Source organism: Oncorhynchus mykiss, chromosome 16, assembly GCF_013265735.2.
Source record: "Oncorhynchus mykiss isolate Arlee chromosome 16, USDA_OmykA_1.1, whole genome shotgun sequence".
Classification (NCBI taxonomy): domain Eukaryota; kingdom Metazoa; phylum Chordata; class Actinopteri; order Salmoniformes; family Salmonidae; genus Oncorhynchus; species Oncorhynchus mykiss.
Genome location: NC_048580.1, coordinates 47704134 through 47731138, shown reverse-complemented (window position 1 = coordinate 47731138; position 27005 = coordinate 47704134). Strand labels below are relative to the sequence as shown.

The 27005-nt window shown below is 48.1% G+C and overlaps 1 protein-coding gene across 8 annotated transcripts in view; it reads left to right on the top strand.

Moving 5' to 3' along the window:
- The window catches only part of LOC110492148 (calmodulin-binding transcription activator 1), a 499040-nt gene that overhangs the window by 177136 nt on the left and 294899 nt on the right, over positions 1-27005 (top strand). For all 8 annotated transcript variants that reach the window (XM_036947094.1, XM_036947088.1, XM_036947092.1 and 5 more), the window contains one exon: positions 6831-6898. In XM_036947094.1, coding sequence (XP_036802989.1) covers positions 6831-6898 — 68 coding nt within the window. The remainder of the gene's footprint in view (positions 1-6830; positions 6899-27005) is intronic.

The window sequence follows — 27005 nt, the reverse complement described above, 5'->3', positions numbered from 1 at the left end:
CCTGCTCAGGGACTCATAGAATGGCCTCAAACTGCCTCGCCCCTCACCAGCAGATGCCAAGTGCAGCTGTCAACACACTATTGTTAATCCACTCTCTTTTGCTAGCTCCTTCTAGTACTTGCGTCCACCGTACTACACTGCTTCCTATAGTAACACTAATCCAGCCTTCACTCTCTTTTAGGCAAGCTGAGGTAAAGTTACTTGAACAAAGTTTATAGGTCTTCATTTTATCCACTTGTACATTCACAGTAAAATACCTTCCTTTTTTCCGCGATCGCTTTCCGTGCTGCTTTAAAAATCGTTTTTCTTTGCCTGACGACTCGTCCGGAATTTAATTCCGCGGCTCTATTGATTGCCACACACATTCCGTCTGAAGCCGTTTGTGTGACTTCAAAACGAGGGGCGTTGTAAACAAATTCATCTGCGATTGGATCGTCTCTAACAAATCTAGCCAGAGGATTGGAGTTGATAACGTCATCATGTAGGCTGGCTCTGGCCCAAACCATTAGTTTCTGGGACCAAGCTAATGTTTTATTCCATGGCTACACCTTTTCCAACATTGATATATGGCACATTTCCAATGTTCAAAAAGTTACAATCCAACAATCTTAACTTCTCTCTACTTAAAATGATCTACCTTGAATCAGCTATATGGCCACGTGAGATCATATTGATGGTACAATGTTTGAAATATTGTTCCTAGGACATTACACATTCAAGAATTATAAAGAAAAAAGACCCGATGATTCACCGTGGGGGCTGCGTTTTGGAAGTGTGAATGGATGCAGACTTTTAATCAGAGCTTTACTCTCTTCCTGCTTTTCACACATTAGTCTCTGTCATAATCACACTTTTTGGATATTCCTTATTTTTTCCTCTCGCTCTCGTCTTTCACTCCCTCTCTCTCTCTCTCCCCCTCTCTCTCTCTCCCTCTCTCTCTCTCCCTGTCCATCACTCCATCTCTCCTGTGTCTAATTGCATTTGAATTTGTCTTCCGGGATCCCTTGATACTGGAGCAGCTATCCATGCTCCCACCTCTCTCCCACCTCTCTCCCTCCTCTCCTCCCACCTCTCCTCCCACCTCTCTCCCTCCTCTCCTCCCACCTCTCCTCCCTCCTCCCTCCTCTATTCCATTTGCTCCTGGCCCTGGCCAGTTATGTTTCATGGGCTGCCCTGGAGGAAATATCAGATGACCTGGCTCTCCATACAGAGCCTGGGATCCTGTGGAGTTAGGTCATCAGGGAGGCTCTTCTCACCATATCCGTCTTCAACCGCCACCCCTTTCCGCTCATACAGCTTCCTGCTTTCAAGTGCAGGCCAAGGTCAAAGACAGCAGCACCGTCAGGCAGGATCCATTCCCTCATTCCCCAGGCCTCAACTAAAGCATGACCAGAGGCACTGTGCTACTATATACCCTATCCTAACCTGTCCTATGCTCTATGATGATTCTCAAGTGCCATTAGCTGAGGCTGCTAATCAATACACTGTAGAAAATTGTTTTTCTAAGAGCTTTCGATTAACATAGCTTTTCATTAGTGCCCTTATGCTAGACAACGAGTGAAAAAGACACGTAATGGCTCAAAAGAGGGCGAATAACTGTTGAACCTCTGCTTTTCATACGTTCTGCACTGCATTCTTAAAGGCTCATACTTACCAGGGAGTAAACCCATGTATCTTTCCTCTGTCACTGTTTTGTTAAAGATTAGTATTTGGGGGAAATGTACCCATCAACTAGTAGCATGGATGGATGCTTGTATTCGTAAAGGCGGGAGTATGCCTCCAAGACATGAGACCCCGTCTACCTCCCATCTGTGCTTCTCTGTTGTTTTCTTTCAGATCAAATTCTCCGTTGCACTTTGGGAGAGAGAGCCATTATGGATGGTGTTTAGAGACAGGTGTCTGATGCGCCCTGAGATAATGCCAAAAGACTCGTATCTCCCTTTTCATGGAACGACAACAGTTGTTTCAAGTGATCAGGTCTGCCGTTCCAGACAGGGGACTGTTGATCCTCTCAATGCCTCTCTTCACACACATAAATCAAAGCTAGCATAGCCGCGGTGAACAGAACAGCAACAAACAGCTAGGCAGCCGGCCAGGCGGGTAGCTGGCCTGGCCCCTAGGTCACATAGGGACAGTGTTACTACTAGGGGCTCAAAGAGTCCCATCAGAAAGTGAACCAGCCTTTGACTAACTGACTTGAATGCAGAAAAGTCGCACCATGGAATGTGAGAGGGTGTAATGAGGTGATGCAGTCGGTCTGATCAGCTTCACAAAGGAACTGCCCTCGCTCCCCAGACAGTCATTATGGTTGATTTGAAGACAAAGACAGGGTCAAACAGTGTTTCTTTTCTGTGGAGTGGCTGCCGCCTACCTGCTTCCCTCTCTCTCTCTCGTTTTGGTGCCAGAAAATAAAATAGGGTGAATATGTTAGTGTCATCTCTCATTTCAAATAGGTAGACATTCAAAGCGAGATTTTGCAACTTCCACTGTGTGAAAATATCATTTGACAAGTGGGAGGCAGTGAAAGGCAAAGCCAGACGTTTCGGAGTGAATCTCGTTTGGAGGCTTTCACCTCAACGTTTAGAAAAGCACGACACACTTACTGTAGGAGACGGGGACCATGTGACTGCTAGGAGGGAGACGGGACAGACAGAACAGAGATAGCTGGGTTAGACTGGAAGAGGAAAGGAGTGTTATTAAGGTAATCACATGCCAGGCAGAGACAGGTCACAGTCATCAGCCTCTCTGATTGTAACAGGCTTATGGAGAAGAGGATGCACAAACAAACTCTTTCAGGGTGTCTAATATCTCCCATTAACTGGTATAGGACTCTGTCATGTAGCTAGCATACTATCTGTGCTCTCCGTAGACGTACGTGTCACAGCTTTGGAGAGAGACAAAAGAAACAAATGAAATGGCTGGGCTTCAGCAGCAAACAGCTGCATGTTGTTGTCTTTACTAAATGAAAGGGCTCTTTGCATTCATTCCCTGTGTCAATTACAGAGGCTAGCTACTGATCATGCTCTCTTTTTCACAGCTAGTCTGTGTTGATTGGTGCTGTTTACCCAGTTCTGCTGCGAGGGAGTGTTCCTTGAGCTGAGCTAGACAAACAGCTAGACATAGTATATTGAATGAGTGGAGTAAGTTGAAGTACAGATATGGGTTGGACCTGTGAGTCAGAGTGGCTGAGACAGTGTACTAGGTTGGACCTGTGAGTCAGAGTGGGTGAGAAAGTGTACTAGGTTGGACCTGTGAGTCAGAGTGGGCGAGACAGTGTACTAGGTTGGACCTGGGAGTCAGAGTGGGTGAGAGAGTGTACTAGGTTGGACCTGTGAGTCAGAGTGGGTGAGACAGTGTACTAGGTTGGACCTGGGAGTCATAGTGGGTGAGAGAGTGTACTAGGTTGGACCTGTGAGTCAGAGTGGGTGAGACAGTGTACTAGGTTGGACCTGTGAGTCAGAGTGGCTGAGACAGTGTACTAGGTTGGACCTGTGAGTCAGAGTGGGTGAGACAGTGTACTAGGTTGGACCTGTGAGTCAGAGTGGGTGAGACAGTGTACAAGGTTGGACCTGTGAGTCAGAGTGGGTGAGACAGTGTACTAGGTTGGACCTGTGAGTCAGAATGGATGAAACATAGTGTACTAGGTTGGACCTGTGAGTCAGAGGGGCTGAGACAGTGTACTAGGTTGGACCTGTGAGTCAGAAGGGATGAGACATAGTGTACTAGGTTGGACCTGTGAGTCAGAATGGATGAGACATAGTGTACTAGGTTGGACCTGTGAGTCAGAATGGATGAGACATAGTGTATTAGGTTGGACCTGTGAGTCAGAGTGGCTGAGACATAGTGTACTAGGTTTGACCTGGCTGTGATTGAGAGAGGTAGAGACATAATGTACATAGTATACTGAAAGGCTGGTGTGTGAATATTTCCCCATTGTGATGGAGTGCAGGCCAGAGGCAGTAAGGTCAGCCGATAGAGTCCAGAGCTCGTTGACAGCTGCTGGCTTGACTTTGATGCACCATCAGCTTGCCTTGCCCTCCACTCCGCCTCACTCTGCTCTGTTCTGCCTATGAAGCGTGTGCAGTCAACCTGAAAGCAGCACTAGCCTCTCATTACGCAGTCCAAACAAGCTTTGTCTCTTTGCAGCTGTTTAACGGCCACACGTCTGTTTTTGTTTGTTTTCTCGCTGTAAGATTATTGCACCTTTATGGTTGATCGGGGGCTTGGAGTAATCCCTGGCATCTGTTCAGAGAGAGGTGGATGAGAGACGGGGAGAGAGAGAGAGAGAGAGAGAGAGAGAGAGAGAGAGAGCCTCCATCCACTCCTCTTTTATTTACCGGACTGACTGGGCCCACTATTTCATCTCCTGCTGCCCAGCCTGGTCGGCTGACTTTTAAGACGAGTGATGGAGAGGACTAAGGCACTAATAGGCACTGAAGTCACCGAGGAGGTTACACCCGCTATTTATTCCTCCCAACAGCATCTGCCTCTTTTAGGAGGGAGGGGGGAAATTAATGTAGTAGTCATTTATTTCATAATATATGCAGGAAAGTAACTTTTCTGTTGGAGTGGTAGTGCAAAAAAACCTGTCTAGTCTATTTTTATCCAGCTCTTATGTACTGTAGTCTCTCTCATACTCCTCTGATGAGGAGACAGGTGCTAGTTACCATATGTGAATATTCCATGTAGTTGGCCACAACAGTGTAGTCTTGGTTGTGTAGTCTTGGTTGTGTAGTCTTGGTTGGCACAGTAAATGTACCGTTCTCTCGGTTCTCCTTGGTATCCATATGCTTCTAGTCTCAGGGGCCAGAATGTACATATGTGCCTCTTTCACTTAAAAAGCTGTACCTTCTCTTCATTTTATTGTGCCTTCTTCCTAATCAAACCCCTAGCTACACACTGAAGTGAAGAAAGAACAGCTCCAGCCCTTTAGCTTTTCTCGACAGCTTTACCCCCCCCCCCCCCCCCCCCCCCCCTACACCCTCCTCCCTATCTCATCCCCATCTCCACTTAATGCTGCCTCCATCTTGTCATGCCGTGCCTGCCTCCCCTCCAGTCATTATGGCAGGGGGACAGGAAGTTAATCAACGCTGTATTATCTGCCAGCCTGCACCTGGAGGCCAGGGTGCCAGTCATGCTACCCCCTCCCCAGCGGACCCCTGCCAGCCTGGGATCTCTCCTCACCCTCGCTCCCTCCTCACCCTGGCGCCCTCCTCACCCAGGCTCCCTCCTCACCCTGGCTCCCTCCTCACCCAGGCTCCCTCCACACCCAGGCTCCCTCCTCACCCAGGCTCCCTCCTCACCCTGGCCCCCTCCTCACCCAGGCTCCCTGCACACCCAGGCTCCCTGCACACCCAGGCTCCCTCCACACCCAGGCTCCCTCCTTACCCTGGAACCCTCCTCACCCAGGCTCCCTCCTCACCCTGGCCCCCTCCTCACCCAGGCTCCCTCCACACCCAGGCTCCCTCCTCACCCTGGCTCCCTCCTCACCCTGGCTCCCTCCACACCCTGGCTCCCTCCTCACCCTGGCTCCCTCCTCACCCTGGCTCCCTCCTTACCTTGGTTCCCCCAGCAACCCCTTGGGAAGGCTCAGCCAGCCTCTGGTAGATGCCAGCCAGGACACACTCATTATGACACAGAACCAGGGGGATGCTGCCTCTCAGCTCCTAGATGTTTAACACACTGGGCTCTCTGAGAAAGGGGGTTTATTCTGTATGTGAATGGGGATTTATTCTGCCAATCGTATCTCTTTTTGCGGCTATTTCCGTTGTTGCTCCTCTTATTATTGTGACATGATTGCCCCGTGTGGACAGGAGAAGTAACCTCAAACACAAAGGGACATATTGTGTAAACATAGCCCATATACGCAAAAGTTTCGTACTCCTATTTGAACACACTCACAACACGCGGAGACACACACACACACATCCCTGGATATTAAAAGATGATATTATACTATGAGATGGCACCAGGTCTCTGCTCCATGCCTCCTTATCTGTCTCTCTGTCGGTCTGTCTGTCTGAGCAGCTGATAAATGCTCTGGCTGAGGGATGAATTGCTGGCTGTCACTGGTAATCATGAGGTTGTCTGGCAGCATCCAAAGTGCTTTTATTTCTGCCCATTAGTTTGGTGTAGAAATGCGTAGGGAGTCTGGGCCGCTCTGCCTTCATTCTCTGACTGATGCAGGAGCCGCTCTGATCACTGGAAACATGACAGCGCAGCTCTATTATATTCCTCTACGCCACTGTCTATCTAACGCATCTCCTTCACACTAGATGTATAGGACTGTAAAGGACCCTATACCATCCACATATGAGCTAGCCTTGTTCCAGTACATGGCATCCTGCACTGTGTGAGTGTGTGTGTGTGTGTGTGGGAGGGGGTGGGGGGGGCACCAAAAAATGTTAAAAGCCTCTGTCTGAATGTGGAACACTGGAGACGTCAATCTGTGGGAGAGCACCTTGAAGTCTTCTGTTCTGAGGAGAGGCAGATCAAAGTCTGCTTAACAAAGATGGTCTGAACTCAGCTGTTATGTGCTGCATCTCTTGTTTCTGTCTGTCTACTGTGTGCTACTTTACCCAATCTTCATTTACCTGGCTGATCCTACCGGAGCGTCAGGCCTATCTCCTCTCTGTGCCCCTTTTGTGTTTGTGCTGTGTGTTCTCCTGTCTGAATGTCAATGAACCGTGGTCTCAACAATGTATTAGCAACAGAAGCTCCTGGTGATTACAGATGACACATCTAAGCCTTCCTTTCTTTCCCTCCCTCCCTCTCCTCCCTCCCGTTCTCCTCCCTCCCATTCTCCTCTCTCCCGTTCTCCTCTCTCACAGGAGATTGCAGCTTACTTGATAACATTTGAAAAGCATGAGGAATGGCTAACGACGTCCCCTAAAACAAGGTAAGTGAGGCAGTCTCCCAAGAAACAACTGCAAAGTACAATTTTCTTCACAGGAAAATCCACACTGTGCCTTTTAGTGTTTAGGCGTCACTACACAGACTGATAAAAAAATAGAAAAATGATCTGTCTCGTGCTGAGTACCAGGAATCCCTCCTGCACCACTCAGAAAACCACTCCCTTCATGTCAAGAGTCAGATGCCTGTTTAATATTACAATCTGCCTGATGGCAGTTTGGAAAACTTTGCACCTTTCAAAAGCTATTTGAGCCAGACGATGGAATATTAATGTTGACTAATAATTGCCTTTTAGCGGGCCAATTAACACAACATGCACTCCTCTGGTCTCCGCTGTGACTGTGATGCTAATGTGTTGGTATCTGTCTGCACATTCACACACTCTCCAATAGAAAGAACTGGGTTTGCATTGAGAGCTCCTTCTGCGTGGGCCAGGAGAGACAGAGGGGAATGTGGATATGAATGTCAATAAGAGGTCACTGTTGGAAAAGAAAGATGATGGCGGCCCCGTGATGCTGTCCATGATAAGTAACATGATATGCCAACACGTCTACAAGCCGTGTCCTATCAACGTGTTCGCTCGCGTCTGACACATGGAATTAAATGTCAACAGTGTTGATGTTATTTCCACTGCAACATTATTTACTCTTATTTCTACAACGTGTAATTCCCTTCCTGGATGCTGATTGGCTGCAGCACGGTTCCGGACATAACATAACTCTTCATTTGACTAGCTTTTACTAATCTCCCGATGTCTGGCAGTTCTGGGTTTTGACTTGCTTGGCCTTCTCTAGCCTTTCTCCATCTACCTCCCCATCCTCCCCATGCTCTTCTGTCTGTATGCAGCGAACACAGAACACACACAGCCCCACATACACACTGATCTAACACATTCTGATGAGGAATCCTCACTCACGCAGCGAGCCATCCCTGGTGTTATTAACAGTCCTCATCCATGTGTAACTGTACTGTTGGCCCTCTGACACACAGATCATTCCTCTCTTCTCCTCTGCCTGCCAGGGACATTGATAATGGCTCCACATAAAGAAAGTGCCAATTAGTTTTCCTGTGTAATTGTAGAAGAGGGCCCAAAGAGCACCCTGGCCTCTACTCTACACCTTCTTATCATCAACCCACAACAATTAACTCAACACACCAGGCCTCCTTGTCTTCAGACACCAGTGGAATATTTGACATTAGGCCCAATGTTATTAACTGCTGTCTCCAGGAACATGTAAAACAGCAGGCTCTGTTATCTAGTTGTACTAACCGTAACTGAAATGAAAAACCCAGGGAAAATGAACACTCAGCGGTATTAACATAAGTATAGGAGCGGTACTCTGGAGAATGAAGGGACCGATAGACAGTAACAGGGAAAGCTCGAGGCTTGAGTCACACATTGTCCAATCAGCATCCAGTTGGACTATAATGGTGAGGGCGGTGGAGTCTCTGTGACTCACTGTCAACCAGCCTGCTGGGTCCTAGAGGAGCCCCGTGTGGGTGCTGATGTCTTAGTAGATGTGGCACTGAGGGATGAGATAAAGGCTGGGGGCCAGACAGAGCCACAGAGCCTACAGAGGAATGGACAGGAGCAGAGCTGAACTTGACAAGGATGAGAGGAGCTGCTTTATTAGGGCTGTTATGGCGTTTATGTACGGGGGCCGGACGAGGTGAGCTGGCCAGGCAGGCAGGAGTGGAGAGGGTGGGGCTGGAAAGGGGGAGGCTGGTGGAGTGTTTGTGTTCTTGGAGCAGTCTGTCAGACAGAGAGAGTAAAGTGTTGTGACAGACAGGGTAGCAGGGTGATTGATGGGAATCTGATTGATGGGCTGTAATCTTTCTCCTACAGCACTTTGCCGAGAGGTCACAGGTCAGGGTTCGCACAAGGGAGAGCAGTGCTTGGGACCTGGACGGAGGGCCATTTGTCATCACAGACACACCTCGGAGTGTGTGTGTGTAGTCAGGTCATAAACATGCTAAAAGGAGAGGGGAGAGGGGGAGAGGGGGAACGGGGCGAGTAGAGAGCTGACGCAAGCTGTTTAACCAAGGTGACACAAAACCCAGGACAAGCATGGAGATTGCATGACACACTACCAACACACTGCCAACATGGAGGATAAATAATGAATAGGCAAATAAGGAGTGAGTGTAGTGAGTGGTATTACGTGTGCACATTTTATCTATTAGCTATTTGTTACATGGGCCGAGCCGCCTACTGAATATTCATTCCATCCAGTGTTTGAGTTGGTTTGTTTTGGGTCCGATCTGTTTGTTTATCCTTCCTGAGTCAGAAGAGGCCTGGCAGCAGCCAGGGGAGAGAAGTCGAGCGGCAGAGTGATTGATGTGCCGAGTCTTAGTAATACACATTCCCTTTCAGATAGGAAGTGCAACAGCGCTTAAAATCAATAGCAGCGCTCTCCCACTGACTGCTAGAACAGCCCTACAGCTAATTCAGACTGCACCTGTCAGAGCCAGGGGAATCTTTCCCAACTTTCATTTACACCCCAACGCTAGAGCGAGCTGCCTGCGCTGGCTTCCATTTCCATTAGAGGGAGAGGCTGGTATAATGGCTTTAATGAACGCCTGGCCTGCGGTGTGATTTAACATCGCTCTTACCATATACCTCTCCTCTCTCTCTCTGAATGTAGGGAACAGACTAAAAGGGACAATTAGGATTTCTACACCCTGCATCCAACGCAGATGGCCATATTCATTATTTCTGTCAACCTTTTTAAAGAGCGGCTTGAAGTGTTGATGCTGGCGTGCTGCTGAGAGGAAAATGAGAGCAGGACAGGACAGGATAGGACAGGACACGACAGGACAGGGGTGGCAAACTGACACCATAGCTGTAGACAGTGATCTGGTGGATAGTGAATAGTCAGTCAACCTCATGCTATGCTTCATGTAATAAGGACCAGACATTTATGTCCATCACAAATGACACAAATGGATGCCTGAGGAGTCTTTTTGAAAGGTGCAGCCCAGGTGCATGGTGCAGACAAGAACAGGCAGAGAGCGAACCAGTTCAGACTGAGAGCTGTATGGGTAAAGAACAGTCTGTCAGGAGGGGTGTTGGACACCTTAGCGTCGTAGAGGGATCGCTCATTAACTACAGAGTACCCTTTTAAATGACACACATTACTATTACACAGGAATGGTTTCTGATGACTGCAGCCAATCACAAAGTGGATCTGAGGGAGTGCTCCAGTCCTTTTGACTAGTGTGTGTGTGTGTCTGTCTGTCTGTCTGTCTGTCTGTTTGTGTGTGTGTGTGTGTGTGTGTGTGTGTGTGTGTGTGTGTGTGTGTGTCTTTGTTTCCTCCCCTATCCCCTTCAGTAGTCAGAGAGAACAAACACTGACTTGTTATGGCTCCTGGAAACCATCAGATGGAGCAGTGGGCTATGTCAGCTTTTCACCTCTGTTTTAACACACAAACACACCATGTACTATCTTATATTGAAACTATCAAACAATAAGTACCTTTCCACTGAGGGGCCACAATGACACTGAACCTACGGCCCCCGTGTCCCAGAGCAATAGCCCTCTCTCCTCTCCTCCCACATTCGCAGAGTCCCTTCAGACAGCTTCCAAAGACAATGCCTTTATTAAAACCTACAGCACCACTGCCACCCCAGAGGCACCGACACACCAACCAACAGCAGTCTAGCTAAGTGGGTGTGTAAGTGTGTTAGAGAGACTGTTTGTTTTTCTTTGTGTGTTAGTGCCTGTTAGTGTCTGGGTGTGGATGTCTATAATGATGTGTGGGAGTGTGTGTGTGTGTGCGTTTGTGTGTGTGTGGGTGTGTTTTAATGAGTAAGTGTAGATAGGAGTGAGTGTGTGTGTGTATCGTTCAGCTGCTGGTCAGCATGACATTATGTGTGTCTGGGCCTGCCTGCTGTAGTCAATCAGTCCCATGTGTAACGTGAACGCTTCTGTCACCTCTTCTGGCACATGGTGGGAGACGTGCTCAGCTGGACTTTGTGTGTGTGTGCATGTGTGTGTCTGTGTGGAGGGTGTGTGATGGTGTTTGGGCCTAATGCTTTGTGGCATTGTGGGCTCACACTGGTTCAGAGGAGAGAAGAGGAGGAAGAGAGGGGGAAGGACAGGAGCAGCGTGGGAAGAGAGGAGGAAGGACAGGAGCAGTGTGGGAAGAGAGGAGGAAGAGAGGGGGAAGGACAGGAGCAGCGTGGGAAGAGAGGAGGAAGAGGGGGGAAGGACAGGAGCAGCGTGGGAAGAGAGGAGGAAGAGAGGAGGAAAAGAGGAGGAAGAGGGGGAAGAGAAGAGGAAGGACAGACATTGGCACAAGAGTCATCTTGCATATGGGGCGTTCTATGGAATATACATGTCAACACGTTTGTCAGACCTTGTGAACGTTTTATCTCTGTGTTGGTTGGAAGCACAGCCCTCTGAGAGCAGGCAGAGTAAAGTCTGCCTGCCCTACCCTGCCTCGTCCCCCACCCTAACTGTCTGCCTGCCCTACCCGCCCTCGTCCCCCACCCTAACTGTCTGCCTGCCCTACCCTCCCTCGTCCCCCACCCTAACTGTCTGCCTGCCCTACCCTCCCTAACTGTCTGCCTGCCCTACCCTCCCTCGTCCCCCACCCTAACTGTCTGCCTGCCCTACCCTCCCTCATCCCCCACCCTAACTGTTTGCCTGCCCTACCCTCCCTCGTCCCCCACCCTAACTGTCTGCCTGCCCTACCCTCCCTCGTCCCCCACCCTAACTGTCTGCCTGCCCTACCCTCCCTCGTCCCCCACCCTAACTGTCTGCCTGCCCTACCCTCCCTAACTGTCTGCCTGCCCTACCCTCCCTCGTCCCCCACCCTAACTGTCTGCCTGCCCTACCCTCCCTCATCCCCCACCCTAACTGTTTGCCTGCCCTACCCTCCCTCGTCCCCCACCCTAAATGTCTGCCTGCCCTACCCTCCCTCGTCCCCCACCCTAACTGTCTGCCTGCCCTACCCTCCCTCGTCCCCCACCCTAACTGTCTGCCTGCCCTACCCTCCCTCGTCCCCCACCCTAACTGTCTGCCTGCCCTACCTTCCCTCGTCCCCCACCCTAACTGTCTGCCTGCCCTACCCTCCCTCGTCCCCCACCCTAACTGTCTGCCTGCCCTGCCCTACCCTCCCTCGTCCCCCACCCTAACTGTCTGCCTGCCCTGCCCTACCTTCCCTTGTCCCCCACCCTAACTGTCTGCCTGCCCTACCCTCCCTAACTGTCTGCCTGCCCTACCCTCCCTCGTACCCCACCCTGACTGTCTGTCTGCCCTACCTTCCCTCGTCCCCCACCCTAACTGTCTGCCTGCCCTACCCTCCCTCGTCCCCCACCCTAACTGTCTGCCTACTCTGCACCCCACTTCGCCTTGCCTCAGAGGACATTGTGTCCCAGCTTGCCTCTGCCAAGCCAAGGGCCTCACCAAGGGCAGTCATGCTAGCCGTGGGCCCCCTGGGCTGGGGGACAAATCCACCAGGGAGAGGGTAGCGGCTAGAGGAGAAGTTACCCAGACAAAACACATAGAGGATGAGAGGAGAAAGTGTGTAGGAGGTGGAGATGGGGGGAGTCATGATGGATGTTTTGAGAGGAGAGTGGACGAGGTGGAGATGGGGGAGTCATGATGGATGTGTTGAGGAGGTGGAGATGGGGGGAGTCATGATGGATGTGTTGAGGAGGTGGAGATGGGGGGAGTCATGATAGATGTGTTGAGGAGGTGGAGATAGGAGAGTCATGATGGATATGTTGAGGAGGTGGAGATGGGGGGAGTCATGATGGATGTGTTGAGGAGGTGGAGATGGGGGGAGTCATGATAGATGTGTTGAGGAGGTGGAGATGGGAGAGTCATGATAGATGTGTTGAGAGGAGAGTGGAGGAGGTGGAGATGGGGGGAGTCATGATAGATGTGTTGAGGAGGTGGAGATGGGAAAGTCATGATGGATGTATTGAGGAGATGGAGATGTGGGGAGTCATGATGGATGTGTTGAGGAGGTGGAGATGGGAGAGTCATGATGGATGTGTTGAGGAGGTGGAGATGGGAGTCATGATGGATGTGTTGAGGAGGTGGAGATGGGGGGAGTCATGATGGATGTGTTGAGGAGGTGGAGATGGGGGGAGTCATGATGGATGTGTTGAGGAGGTGGAGATGGGAGAGTCATGATGGATGTGTTGAGGAGGTGGAGATTGGGGGAGTCATGATGGATGTGTTGAGGAGGTGGAGATTGGGGGAGTCATGATAGATGTGTTGAGGAGGTGGAGATGGGAGAGTCATGATAGATGTGTTGAGAGGAGAGTGGAGGAGGTGGAGATGGGAGAGTCATGATAGATGTGGAGATGGGGGGGAGTCATGATGGATGTGTTGAGGAGGTGGAGATGGGAGAGTCATGATGGATGTGTTGAGGAGGTGGAGATGGGGGGAGTCATGATGGATGTGTTGAGGAGGTGGAGATGGGAGAGTCATGATGGATGTGTTGAGGAGGTGGAGATGGGAGAGTCATGATAGATGTGTTGAGGAGGTGGAGATGGGGGGAGTCATGATGGATGTGTTGAGGAGGTGGAGATGGGAGAGTCATGATGGATGTGTTGAGGAGGTGGAGATGGGGGAGTCATGATGGATGTGTTGAGAAGAGAGTGGAGGAGGTGGAGATGGGAGAGTCATGATGGATGTGTTGAGGAGGTGGAGATGGGGGGGAGTCATGATGGATGTGTTGAGAGGACAGTGGAGGAGGTGGAGATGGACGGGAGTCATGATGGATGTGTTGAGAAGAGAGTGGAGGAGGTGGAGATGGGGGAGTCATGATGGATGTGTTGAGGAGGTGGAGATGGGGGGAGTCATGATGGATGTGTTGAGAGGAGAGTGGAGGAGGTGGAGATGGGGGGAGTCATGATGGATGTGTTGAGGAGGTGGAGATGGGGGGAGTCATGATGGATGTTTTGAGAGGAGAGTGGAGGAGGTGGAGATGGGGGGAGTCATGATGGATGTGTTGAGGAGGTGGAGATGGGAGAGTCATGATGGATGTGTTGAGGAGGTGGAGATGGGGGGAGTCATGATGGATGTGTTGAGGAGGTGGAGATGGGAGAGTCATGATGGATGTGTTGAGGAGGTGGAGATGGGGGGAGTCATGATAGATGTGTTGAGGTGGAGATGGGGGAGTCATGATGGATGTGTTGAGGAGGTGGAGATGGGAGAGTCATGATAGATGTGTTGAGAGGAGAGTGGAGGAGGTGGAGATGGGAAAGTCATGATAGATGTTTTGAGGAGGTTGAGATGGGGGGAGTCATGATGGATGTGTTGAGGAGGTTGAGATGGGAGAGTCATGATGGATGTGTTGAGGAGGTAGAGATGGGGGGAGTCATGATGGATGTGTTGAGGAGGTGGAGATGGGAGAGTCATGATGGATGTGGTGAGGAGGTGGAGATGGGAGAGTCATGATGGATGTGTTGAGGAGGTGGAGATGGCAGAGTCATGATGGATGTGTTGAGGAGGTGGAGATGGGAGAGTCATGATGGATGTGGTGAGGAGGTGGAGATGGGAGAGTCATGATGGATGTGTTGAGGAGGTGGAGATGGGAGAGTCATGATGGATGTGTTGAGGAGGTGGAGATGGTTGGAGTCATGATGGATGTGTTGAGGAGGTGGAGATGGGAGAGTCATGATGGATGTGTTGAGGAGGTGGAGATGGGAGAGTCACGATGGATGTGTTGAGGAGGTGGAGATGGGAGAGTCATGATGGATGTGTTGAGGAGGTGGAGATGGGAGAGTCATGATGGATGTGGTGAGAAGAGAGGTTAGGGGCACTCACATGCACAGAGGGAGAGCTGGAGAAACACAGGAGAAACAACAACAGATAGAGACATAGCAAGATGAGCGATGGATTCAATTGACAGATGGAAAAAAAGCCCTGTGGTTTAGGGGAGAGGAGTGAGAACGCAAACGGTCAATAGATTACTGAGAGACAGAGAGAGAGAGAGCTCCTTGGCAACTTAATAGAGCCTTGTGTTTGTGTGTCCTTTAAAGTAATACTTAGCTGAACCCCAGGAAGCAGTGTGGCCTGAGGACTGTAGACTAGATGGATGGTTCACTACATCCTAGGTGATGTTTACTAGCCTACTTTTGCAAGGCTCTTCTCCAGAGCTTCCTTAGTAAAGAAAGGCTGTCCAGACATATTCTATACTGTAAAGAAATGGCTGATAATAAATAGTAGTAGTAACAGGATCAACTGTGTGAATTAGCCTTTATCCTGAGTGAATGCAAACTACTCCTCACACACAGCTGCTACAATGTCAAAGACATCAGGCAAAAGGCTTGTGTGTTAATGGAGATGAATTCAGTATTAAGGTTAACAATAATAAACTCACTCTGAACACAACGACTCCTCAGTAGTTGGAAAACAGGCAGCAGAAACCCCTGTGTTGGTTTGCCAACACGTAGGAGGATGAAATGAACTGCAGCCAGTAACTGGCCACAGAGAGGAGAGGAGAGGAGAGGAGAGGAGAGGGGAGGGGAGGGGAGGGGAGGGGAGAGGAGAGGAGAGGAGAGGAGAGGAGATGAATAAATAAGAGGGGAGGAAGTTGATGTCAAGCAGGTGTTCAAGGATAAAAGTGTCAGCCAAGCGAGATGGGGAGAAGAAGTGCTGCCTCTGCAGCGTGATAATAAAGACTTAATTCAATTAGTGCTTCTGCACCGGTGAGCAGAGCCACAGAGCAGGGAGCGGGCCAAAGCCACAGATCAGGGAGCGGGCCAGAGCCACAGAGCAGGGAGAGGGCAAGAGACACAGAGCAGGGAGAGGGCCAGAGCCACAGAGCAGGGAGAGGGCCAGAGCCACAGAGCAGGGAGCGGGCCAGAGCCACAGAGCAGGGAGCGGGCCAGAGCCACAGAGCAGGGAGAGGGCCAGAGCCACAGAGCAAGGAGAGGGCCAGAGCCACAGAGCAGGGAGAGGGCCAGAGCCACAGAACAGGGAGAGGGCCAGAGCCACAGAGCAGGGAGCGGGCCAGAGCCACAGAGCAGGGAGCGGGCCAGAGCCACAGAGCAGAGAGAGGGACAGAGCCACAGATCAGGGAGAGGGCCAGAGCCACAGAGCAGGGAGCGGGCCAGAGACACAGAGCAGGGAGCGGGCCAGAGCCACAGAGCAGGGAGAGGGCAAGAGACACAGAGCAGGGAGAGGGCCAGAGACACAGAGCAGGGAGAGGGCCAGAGCCACATAGAGCCCAGAGTAATAGGAGCTGGCAGCTTTGCTGTCAGAGAGCAGGGGCAGAGGTACGAGACACCCAACCAGCCCTGCCCTGCAGGTACTTAATGTATGAACACACACATTACCTCAATATACACACATTTACTGTACGCTCAACCTACACACACCCTAGGCGAGGACAGACATGGCTGTCCCCTGCTGCCTCCACATTCCTCTTTTCCTCTCATCTCTCCCATTGTTCTATTTCCTGTCTGCCTCTGGTTGTCTCCCTCTTTGTCCTGCATACTACTGTACTCTACTCTGCTGGTCTTTACTGAGCAGAAAGAAGCCTTATGTTGGTGTCAGTGACTTGTATTGGGAGCTCTGAGTCCCTATTTTGGTTGTGCCTCTCTGCTGGGTGCTGTCCTGTAGGCATATGGTGTGAGCGGATCCCGGATCCTGTCCCCCTCTCTGAGGCCCCCAGGGGCCACCCGTCAAAGCCCCCCATGCCAGGCCCGAATCCGGGCCACAGCTCTGTCCTAGGGTGTGGTTACCGAACAACCCTCTCTGATTGGCTGATCATCCCAGCCCACAGGAGGCTCCCTGGCACAGTCAGGCCTCCTTTAGACCGAAACAGTAACACACAGTAAGGACAGGACAGGACACACAGCCCCAATCATACTGTTTGTTGTTATGTAAAGAGAAGGAGAAAATAGATCCTGGAAGACTGCCAGGGAACTGGGTGAATCACAGGCTTACACACACACACACACACACACACACACACACACACACACACACACACACACACACACACACACAGTGCTTGTCCCACTCAACTTTGCCTTCTGTGGCACTCAGTCCAGCTGAGGCTCAGTGTGCAGGAAGTACACAGGCTGACAAGGTGACACGCAGCGAAGCTCCCCTTTAGCGAGTCGTGTGACAGGGCAGCGGCGGGGGTGACCTCACGCCCCCCCACATCATCATTCTGAGAGTGAGGAGGAGGAGACGTATCCTCCCAGGCCTCGTGTGTCTTAATAATGCATCATCAGGCATGATATAAGCGACCATTGGTGCTCCAGCCTTTACTTCTCTCTCTCTCTCTTTTTCCTCCCTATAGGCCTATATAACACAGAAATGCCGCATTGGCTCTATCATCGCTCTCTCAGAAAGACGCTGAACCTACTGAATATTGTTGAATCCTGATGATGATTTGTCCTAATATATTTCACATAACGTCGGCCTACTCCCTTCTGTATAAAATACCCCCGGAGGCAGACCTCCCTCGTTCTCTCCTTCTCTTAACCACTTCATTACAACGTAGAGGAAGACGAGGTGGGGGGATGCGGAGGAAGGCCATTTATGAATTTTGCATTACTGAATTAATTAATTAAAATATAAGAAGTCAATTGATAAATTATTCAGGCTTTTTGTTATGTGTGTTTGAGAAAGGGAGGATGGGGAAAAGAGAGGTGAGAGCGCATTTCAAATTGGAAAATTAATATTCATAACTTTTTTTAATGAACTAATAAAATGGCTATCAATTTCGTTTTTAACAAAGGTTTAATTAACAAACGGTACAATTCTCTCAATCCTCTCTGGGGTTGACTACAATTCAACAGTGCCCCCCCCCTCATTCATGACACTTCCTGGGAACCTCATTCACTTCTTATAACTCATAACACCATCTAATATTCCACCAAACTCCTATCTTCATCGATAGATTAATTGATTGTTGATTGAGACTAATGATTCGGTCTGAATTGCCCCGGTTGGAGGCATACTGTACAGTAGGTAGAATAAGCAATGAACTAAACTGAGGAATTTCAGCCCCCTTTTTACTCCGTAAAATAATTGATTCGCTTAATATCAATTTCTCCCATTTACAATGCAGTCATTTTTGTGTGGTTCTTCCGTGTGTCTATAACGGTGCTGGGCCAGAATTATGGAGACGGCTCATCTTAGATTTAAAGCAGCCCTTGTGGTGACCCTAAAGCCAGCCCTGCACAATGTATTAATGTGATAGCGATATGAATATGTAGGAATGGACAATGAAGAGTTTCCATTATTTACAGGTGACGTGCCTGTTGAATTGGCAATGAATTGGCTGGTTTAATTACCTTCTCTGTCTAATCAAGCCTTCAGTGGAATAATGAAATAAGTCCTGTCCTGCCAACAAGGGAAGGGGGTGTCCGTCTGACTCTGTTCTGACATTAGAGGAAAGACAGGAAATGCATGCCCCGTGAGTGCAGGTTTAAGCCTCTGCTTCTCCATTCACTAGATTCTATACCTTCCTAGAGAGAGATGAGCTCAGCACGTTTGCAGCACCAACATCTAGTAATGTGTGGAAACTGTCAAAACAGGCTATATTGTGGCCAATGTGGTCCCCCTCTGAACTGTTCACCAGTAGCCAGTCTGCCTCAGTGTCTCAGTAGAGCTGGCAGACAACAGAACTGACAGTAGAAGAGTATGTGAATCTCCACCATAATCCGGTGTGTCTCAGTAGAACTGACAGTAGAACAGTTTGTGAATCTCCACCATAATCCAGTGTGTCTCAGTAGAACTGACAGTAGAACAGTTTGTGAATCTCCACCATAATCCAGTGTGTCTCAGTAGAACTGACAGTAGAACAGTATGTGAATCTCCACCATAATCCAGTGTGTCTCAGTAGAACTGACAGTAGAACAGTATGTGAATCTCCACCATAATCCAGTGTGTCTCAGTAGAACTGACAGTAGAACAGTATGTGAATCTCCACCATAATCCGGTGTGTCTCAGTAGAACTGACAGTAGAACAGTATGTGAATCTCTACCATAATCCAGTGTGTCTCAGTGTGTCTCAGTAGAACTGACAGTAGAACAGTATGTGAATCTCCACCATAATCCGGTGTGTCTCAGTAGAACTGACGATAGAACAGTATGTGAATCTCCACCATAATCCGGTGTGTCTCAGTAGAACTGACAGTAGAACAGTATGTGAATCTCCACCATAATCCAGTGTGTCTCAGTAGAACTGACAGTAGAACAGTATGTGAATCTCCACCATAATCCGGTGTGTCTCAGTAGAACTGACAGTAGAACAGTATGTGAATCTCCACCATAATCCGGTGTGTCTCAGTAGAACTGACAGTAGAACAGTATGTGAATCTCCACCATAATCCGGTGTGTCTCAGTAGAACTGACAGTAGAACAGTATGTGAATCTCCACCATAATCCGGTGTGTCTCAGTAGAACTGACAGTAGAACAGTATGTGAATCTCCACCATAATCGAGTGTGTCTCAGTAGAACTGACAGTAGAACAGTATGTGAATCTCCACCATAATCCAGTGTGTCTCAGTAGAACTGACAGTAGAACAGTATGTGAATCTCCACCATAATCCAGTGTGTCTCAGTAGAACTGACAGTAGAACAGTATGTGAATCTCCACCATAATCCGGTGTGTCTCAGTAGAACTGACAGTAGAACAGTATGTGAATCTCTACCATAATCCAGTGTGTCTCAGTGTGTCTCAGTAGAACTGACAGTAGAACAGTATGTGAATCTCCACCATAATCCGGTGTGTCTCAGTAGAACTGACGATAGAACAGTATGTGAATCTCCACCATAATCCGGTGTGTCTCAGTAGAACTGACAGTAGAACAGTATGTGAATCTCCACCATAATCCAGTGTGTCTCAGTAGAACTGACAGTAGAACAGTATGTGAATCTCCACCATAATCCGGTGTGTCTCAGTAGAACTGACAGTAGAACAGTATGTGAATCTCCACCATAATCCGGTGTGTCTCAGTAGAACTGACAGTAGAACAGTATGTGAATCTCCACCATAATCCGGTGTGTCTCAGTAGAACTGACAGTAGAACAGTATGTGAATCTCCACCATAATCCGGTGTGTCTCAGTAGAACTGACAGTAGAACAGTATGTGAATCTCCACCATAATCGAGTGTGTCTCAGTGTGTATCAGTAGAACTGACAGTAGAACAGTTTTCATGCGAGTGCCTTCTTGTGTTATATTTTTGCTAAATGTTTATCCTATTCATTGAGCTTTTCTTTTTTACTACTCTTATATTCCCTTAATTACTTTTCTATTGTTGTTCCGTTGTCGAGAGGTGAACCTGAAAGTAAGCATTCCGTTGTCGAGAGGTGAACCTGAAAGTAAACATTCCGTTGTCGAGAAGTGAACCTGAAAGTAAGCATTCCGTTGTCGAGAGGTGAACCTGAAAGTAAGCATTCCGTTGTCGAGAGGTGAACCTGAAAGTAAACATTCCGTTGTCGAGAGGTGAACCTGAAAGTAAGCATTCCGTTGTCGAGAGGTGAACCTGAAAGTAAGCATTCCGTTGTCGAGAGGTGAACCTGAAAGTAAGCATTCCGTTGTCGAGAGGTGAACCTGAAAGTAAGCATTCCGTTGTCGAGAGGTGAACCTGAAAGTAAACATTCCGTTGTCGAGAGGTGAACCTGAAAGTAAGCATTCCGTTGTCGAGAGGTGAACCTGAAAGTAAGCATTCCGTTGCGCTGTGTACTCCACATACACTGAGTACTCCACATACACTGAGTACTCCACATACACTGAGTACTCCACATACACTGAGTACTCCACATACACTGAGTACTCCTCATACACTGAATACTCCACATACACTGAATACTCCATATACACTGAATACTCCATATACACGGGGTACTCCACATACACTGAGTACTCCACATACACTGTGTACTCAACATACACTGAGTACTCCACATACACTGAGTACTCCACATACACTGAGTACTCCTCATACACAGTGTACTCCACATACACGGGGTACTCCACATACACTGAGTACTCCACATACACTGTGTACTCAACATACACTGGGTACTCCACATACACTGGGTACTCCACATACACTGAGTACTCCACATACACTGTGTACTCCACATACACTGTGTACTCCACATACACTGTGTACTCTACAAACACTGAGTACTCCACATACACTGTGTACTCCACATACACTGAGTTCTCCACATACACTGAGTACTCCACATACACTGAGTACTCAACATACACTGAATACTCCATATACACTGAATACTCCACATACACGGTGTATTCCACATACACTGGGTACTCCACATACACTGAGTACTTCACATACACTGAGTGTTCAGAACATTGACAGACTGACCATGTGAATCCAGGTGAAAGCTATGATCCCTTATTGATGTCACTTGTTAAATCCACTTCAATCAGTGTAGGTGAAGGGGAGGAGACAGGGTTTAAGAAGGATTTTTAAGCTTTGAGACAATTAAGACATGGATTGTGTATGTGTTCCATTCAGAGGGTGAACGGGCAGACACAATATTTAAGTGCCTTTGAACGGGGTATGGTAGTCGGTGCCAGGCGCACCGGTTTGAGTGTGTCAAGAACTGCAGTGCTGCTGGATTTTTCAAGCTCGACAGTTTCCCATGTGTATCAAGAATGGTCCCCCACCTAAAGACATCCATCCATGGCAGGCCAGTGGTCAAACACAGGTCATTGATGAAAGAGGACAAAGGAGGCTGACACATTGTGCAGAGCAACAGACAGTTAGTCAACTGACAGTCCAGTACAACATTGGTGCCCAAAGACCCATAAAATAATGCACAACTCATTGTACCTTGACACGAATGAGGTATGGCATCCGATGACCTTAGAGAGTTCCACTTCTTTCAACAAAAAACAAGATACTGCGGTTGCAGTGGGCTTAGGAACGAAAACACTGGACACTGGAGAATTGGAAAAACATTACCTGGTCTGATGAATCCCGGTTCCTGCTCTTTCACACTGATGGTAGGCCTATGGTATGAAGATAACCACGAGTACATGCATCCATCATGCTGTGTGTCAACATTACAGGCTGGTGGTGGTGATGGTGGTGGTGTGCGGGTGTGTTTTCATGGCACACATTGGGCCTTTTGATAAAAGTGGAGCAACGTTTGAATGCCACAGCATATCTGAACCTGCCAGTCAGGTGTATCTCTTCATGGCAGCAGTGTATCCATCTGCGAATAGATTTTTACAGCAGGATAATGCCCCATGCCACAAAGCTTGTCCAGGACTGGTTCCACAGTGAATTCAGTTTACTGCAGTGGCCTGCCAAGTCAACTGAGCCTCTATGGGATGAGATGGAGCGAGCTATTCGAAGTAGAGACCCACTACCAGCCAACTTGACACAACTGTGGGAAGCATTGGAGTCAACATGGACCAGCATCTCTGTGGAACGCTTTCGACAAGGCCCATGCCCCGATGAATTCAGGCTGTTCTGAGGGCAAAAGGGGAGGTGCAACTCAATATTAGGAAGGTGTTCCTAATGTTTTGTACACTCAGTGTATATCATGTGTACTGTATATGACTAATTAACAAAGTGGTGGACCTCCACCAGTACCCAGTGTGTCTCTGTGGGTCTCCATGTGTTTCAGACAGTAGATCAGAGAGCACAACACTGTGTGGACCTCAGTCTACACAGACATAGGAAAAAGCCAGGAGGGGTAGAGCCGCGGGTGGCCGCTCACTTGACTGATGGCTTTTTTGATTAAAAGGAATTAATTGCTGAACCGTTTAATAGCCTGTTTTTAATGTGTCTCTGGTGACTGTGTGATTTAGCTGCATGTCCTGCTGACATGTGGAATCATGTGGACTACCAGCCATGATGATGTCAGAGCAGCTCTCACTGAGAACATTCTGGTAAGCAACTAGCAACTACCCTCACTCTACTCTCCTCCATCTTTCATGGAGAGGAATACCTTCTTGACCTCAATACTGGCTGACCCTTTTCTCCCCTCCAAAGGCATGCGCAGAGAGATCTGTCCTGTATTGTTGTAGGTTACACTATTTTAAACCTATTTTTAGGAAACAAAGGCTGTGATTTAGTCCCCCACCACAGTCTATAATCACCTTAGGCTCTTTCTGTGGGAGAGAGGGAGACAGAGAGAGAGAGAGAGAGAGAGAAATAGAGAGAAGGGAGGAATGGAGAGAGAGAGAGTGATGCAGAAGGGGGAGGGGAGTGAGATATGTGAGGGAGAAAGGGAGACAGATGAAGAGAGAGATGGGGAGGGAGAGAGAGAGAGGGAGAGTTAAAGAAAAACAGATGGGGTGAGAGAAACAGGGAGCGATGGGGTGAGAGAAACAGAGAGAGATGGGGTGAGAGAAACAGAGAGATGGGGTGAGAGAAACAGAGAGAGATGGGGTGAGAGAAACAGAGAGATGGAGTGAGAGAAAGAGAGATGGAGTGAGAGAAACAGAGAGAGATGGAGTGAGAGAAACCGAGAGATGGGGTGAGAGAAACAGAGAGATGGGGTGAGAGAAACAGAGAGATGGGGTGAGAGAAACAGAGAGATGGAGTGAGAGAAACAGAGGTGGAGTGAGAGAAACAGAGAGATGGAGTGAGAGAAACAGAGAGAGATGGAGTGAGAGAAACAGAGAGATGGGGTGAGAGAAACAGAGAGCGATGGGGTGAGAGAAACAGAGAGCGATGGGGTGAGAGAAACAGAGAGAAGGGGTGAGAGAAACAGAGATGGGGTGAGAGAAAGAGATATGGAGTGAGAGAAACAGAGGTGGAGTGAGAGAAACAGAGAGATGGAGTGAGAGAAACAGAGAGAGATGGAGTGAGAGAAACAGAGAGATGGGGTGAGAGAAACAGAGAGCGATGGGGTGAGAGAAACAGAGAGCGATGGGGTGAGAGAAACAGAGATGGGGTGAGAGAAACAGAGAGATGGGGTGAGAGAAACAGAGAGAGATGGGGTGAGAGAAACAGAGAGATGGGGTGAGAGAAACAGAGAGATGGAGTGAGAGAAACAGAGAGAGATGGGGTGAGAGATGGGGTGAGAGAAACAGAGAGTGATGGGGTGAGAGAAACAGAGAGATGGAGTGAGAGAAACAGAGAGAGATGGGGTGAGAGAAACAGAGAGAGATGGGGTGAGAGAAACAGAGAGAGATGGGGTGAGAGAAACAGAGAGCGATGGGGTGAGAGAAACAGAGAGATGGAGTGAGAGAAACAGAGAGAGATAGAGTGAGAGAAACAGAGAGAGATGGAGTGAGAGAAACAGAGAGAGATGGAGTGAGAGAAACAGAGAGAGATGGGGTGAGAGAAACAGAGAGAGATGGGGTGAGAGAGAGAGATAGACAGAGAGAGAGAGAGAGAGAGAGAGAGAGAGAGCGGTCTGGTAAAGTACTGTATAAGCCAGCTTTTTCATGAAGTGAATGTGGGGTGACTGCACCCACAATTAGGGCAGGGGAGGATTAGTGCCTGCCTGCCTGCCTGGCTGCTGTGCCGAGTTGGAAGGTGGTTAGGGGCTGTTTTTTGTTTGTGTGCTTACTGCTTGCCGCTGTGTATTGTGTTGTGATGGAGTGAGATTCCCCCCCCCCCTCCCCTGTGTTTTCAAAAATAGCAACATCACAACAAGCTAATGGAGAATAGATTAGGGAGAGGGCACAGTAGGGAAGTGTCCAACTGTGTGTGTGTTTGTGCATGCGTGTGTTTGTGTGTGTGTGCATGCATGCGTGTTCACAGATACTTTCTATTCTAACTCACCCACCCTCTAAATCTCTGTAGTCTTACCTGCCCATCGCATTTAAGCCAGCGTTCTCCCAGACCTAGAAACGTCTGCACTACCAAGTGTTTGCATCCCATTTCAATTTCCTACTGAAGCCGGGAGCACAAGGGGAGACTTAGCGTTAGTGCTGTGATGAGTTTAAGGCAGTTGAAAGCTTTTGGCCATGTTGACACTATGAGATGTGTGCGTCCAGTGGAACAGCCAGGCTATGTGCTCAATGGGGTTTTCCTCAGCAACTCCCCTTCCCTGTGTGCGTGTGTGTGTGTGTGTGTGTGTGTGTGTGTGTGTGTGTGTGTGTGTGTGTGTGTGTGTGTGTGTGTGTGTGTGTGTGTGTGTGTGTGTGTGTGTGTGTGTGTGTGTGTGTGTGTGTGTGTGTGTGTGTCTCTGGCCTGTCTCTCTTAGTTAGCTGTTGTTCATCCTTGCAGCAACAGCAGCACTCTCCAGTGTGTTCAGTGGCAGACATATTACCTTGAATACCCCCTCCTCTCCAGCCCAAGCCCAGCAAAGACTTCTACGACAGGATGCCAGGCTCTCCTTTCCTCTGTTCCCCTGATCACACACAGAGGCCCAATGCAGCCATTTTTATCTCAATATCAAATAATCTGGGTAACAATTAAGTTCCTTACTGTGATTGTTTCAAATTAAATAATATGGTCAAAAAGAAACAGAAATAGTTTCTCAGTAAAGAGCAATTTCTCAAGCAAGAATGTTGCTAGGACTGTCTGGGAGTGGTCTGAGTGGGGAGGGGAAAACTGAAAACTAACTGTTATTGGCAGAGAGGTTTGGAACTCTCTTTCTTATTGGTCTATTAATACATTTACCACCTGGTGATGTCACCAGGCAGGCCAAAACTCCATCCCACCACAACAGGCTGAAATGTCAGGCGCTTTTCTAGAAACTAGGGTACCAGTGAGGATTTCCTACGCTGGGCAAATTGTTACAGCTGTTGAGAAGTCATTGATAAAAAAATGCCAATTTTTTTCACGTCATTAAATGAAGCTATAAATGGGATCATAGCTATATTCAATAACATTCACAATTTAATTTAAAACATGTCTTTAACCCTTTATCATGGTTGGTGTCTTGATGGATTTGTCCAAAATCGTGTGACATAAAACATTACTTTTCTGTCCTTGCATTTATGGCAGTGTAAGTTGTTGTCATATTATATATTAAGCATTAATCAGTTAAATTAGACATTGAACTTGAATCCTGTAAGAATCCTGGATCTAGCTGTCAGACAGTTTTTTTAATAGAGATCTCAGAAATGCAGTGTAGCTAAGTAACATTTCGTGTCTCATTATGTTACGGTTTGAAAACATTTTTCATGGGCACACAAATTCAAAGTAATGTATGCATTGCAAAATCAAATGCTTATAACCGAAAGAGTCACCTTATATACATATGAAGCAAACAAATAAAACATCAATTAAATTCCCTAAAAGGCTTTTTTATGTTCTTTGGAGTGTCAACTAATATGTCCTTATATTAGTTATATTCAACATTAAAGCCAATCATCATATGAATGTACCCTAGTAAAATGTAATTCAGTATAACACTGTTTTTTTAAATTACAATTTTATGCCCAATTTTCATAATCACAAGGTTATATATCCATGCTTAGACTGGCAGAAATATAACTACCCAGAAGAAATTACATTATTTTATTTTTAATACCCCCGTATTTGATGTGTTACGGGTACAACTCAACATTTGTTGAAGGTTCTTTACAAAAACTACCTGCCTTACACTGAAAAAATAGCTAAAATCTATGAAAATATCTTTCACTTCATCCTTTGAGATTTGTTTTTGTCTCTCTGAGTCAACAAAACAAAACTTATTGTATTTTAGTATAAAATACTGGTGTTAAAATATTTTGTTCCCCTGAATGACACATATCACTACGGCCCACAAATATTGATTAAATGTGATTCCTTCAGCAATAACAATCATTTCGGCACTGCTCAACTTGGTGCAGCCAGTTAAACTGGTACCTCGCAAGAGCATCCAGTTTCTCGTTTTTAACCAGATCGAGCCACGTGCCCGTCTGTTCTTTTCACAAAATGTGTGAATGACCTTTCTCAGTTGCTTGATTTCTCCCTTTGCCACTGTTGCCACGAAAATTGGTGCATTCTCTTCAGGTAGGGCCAGCTCTATTTAATCATAGCAACACTTTGCATAAACACGGTACATGCATTGCTTGTTCTTGAGATCACAGACAATGGAAGACAGTAACTCGGAAACGCTTGAGGTTTTCAGCAACCCGCTTTGGCTCAACCTGTCAACTAGAAGTTTCACATTCTCGTGATCGAGACACGCATAATCAATTTTTAATCCATAATTGTGTGTGTGTGTGTAATAT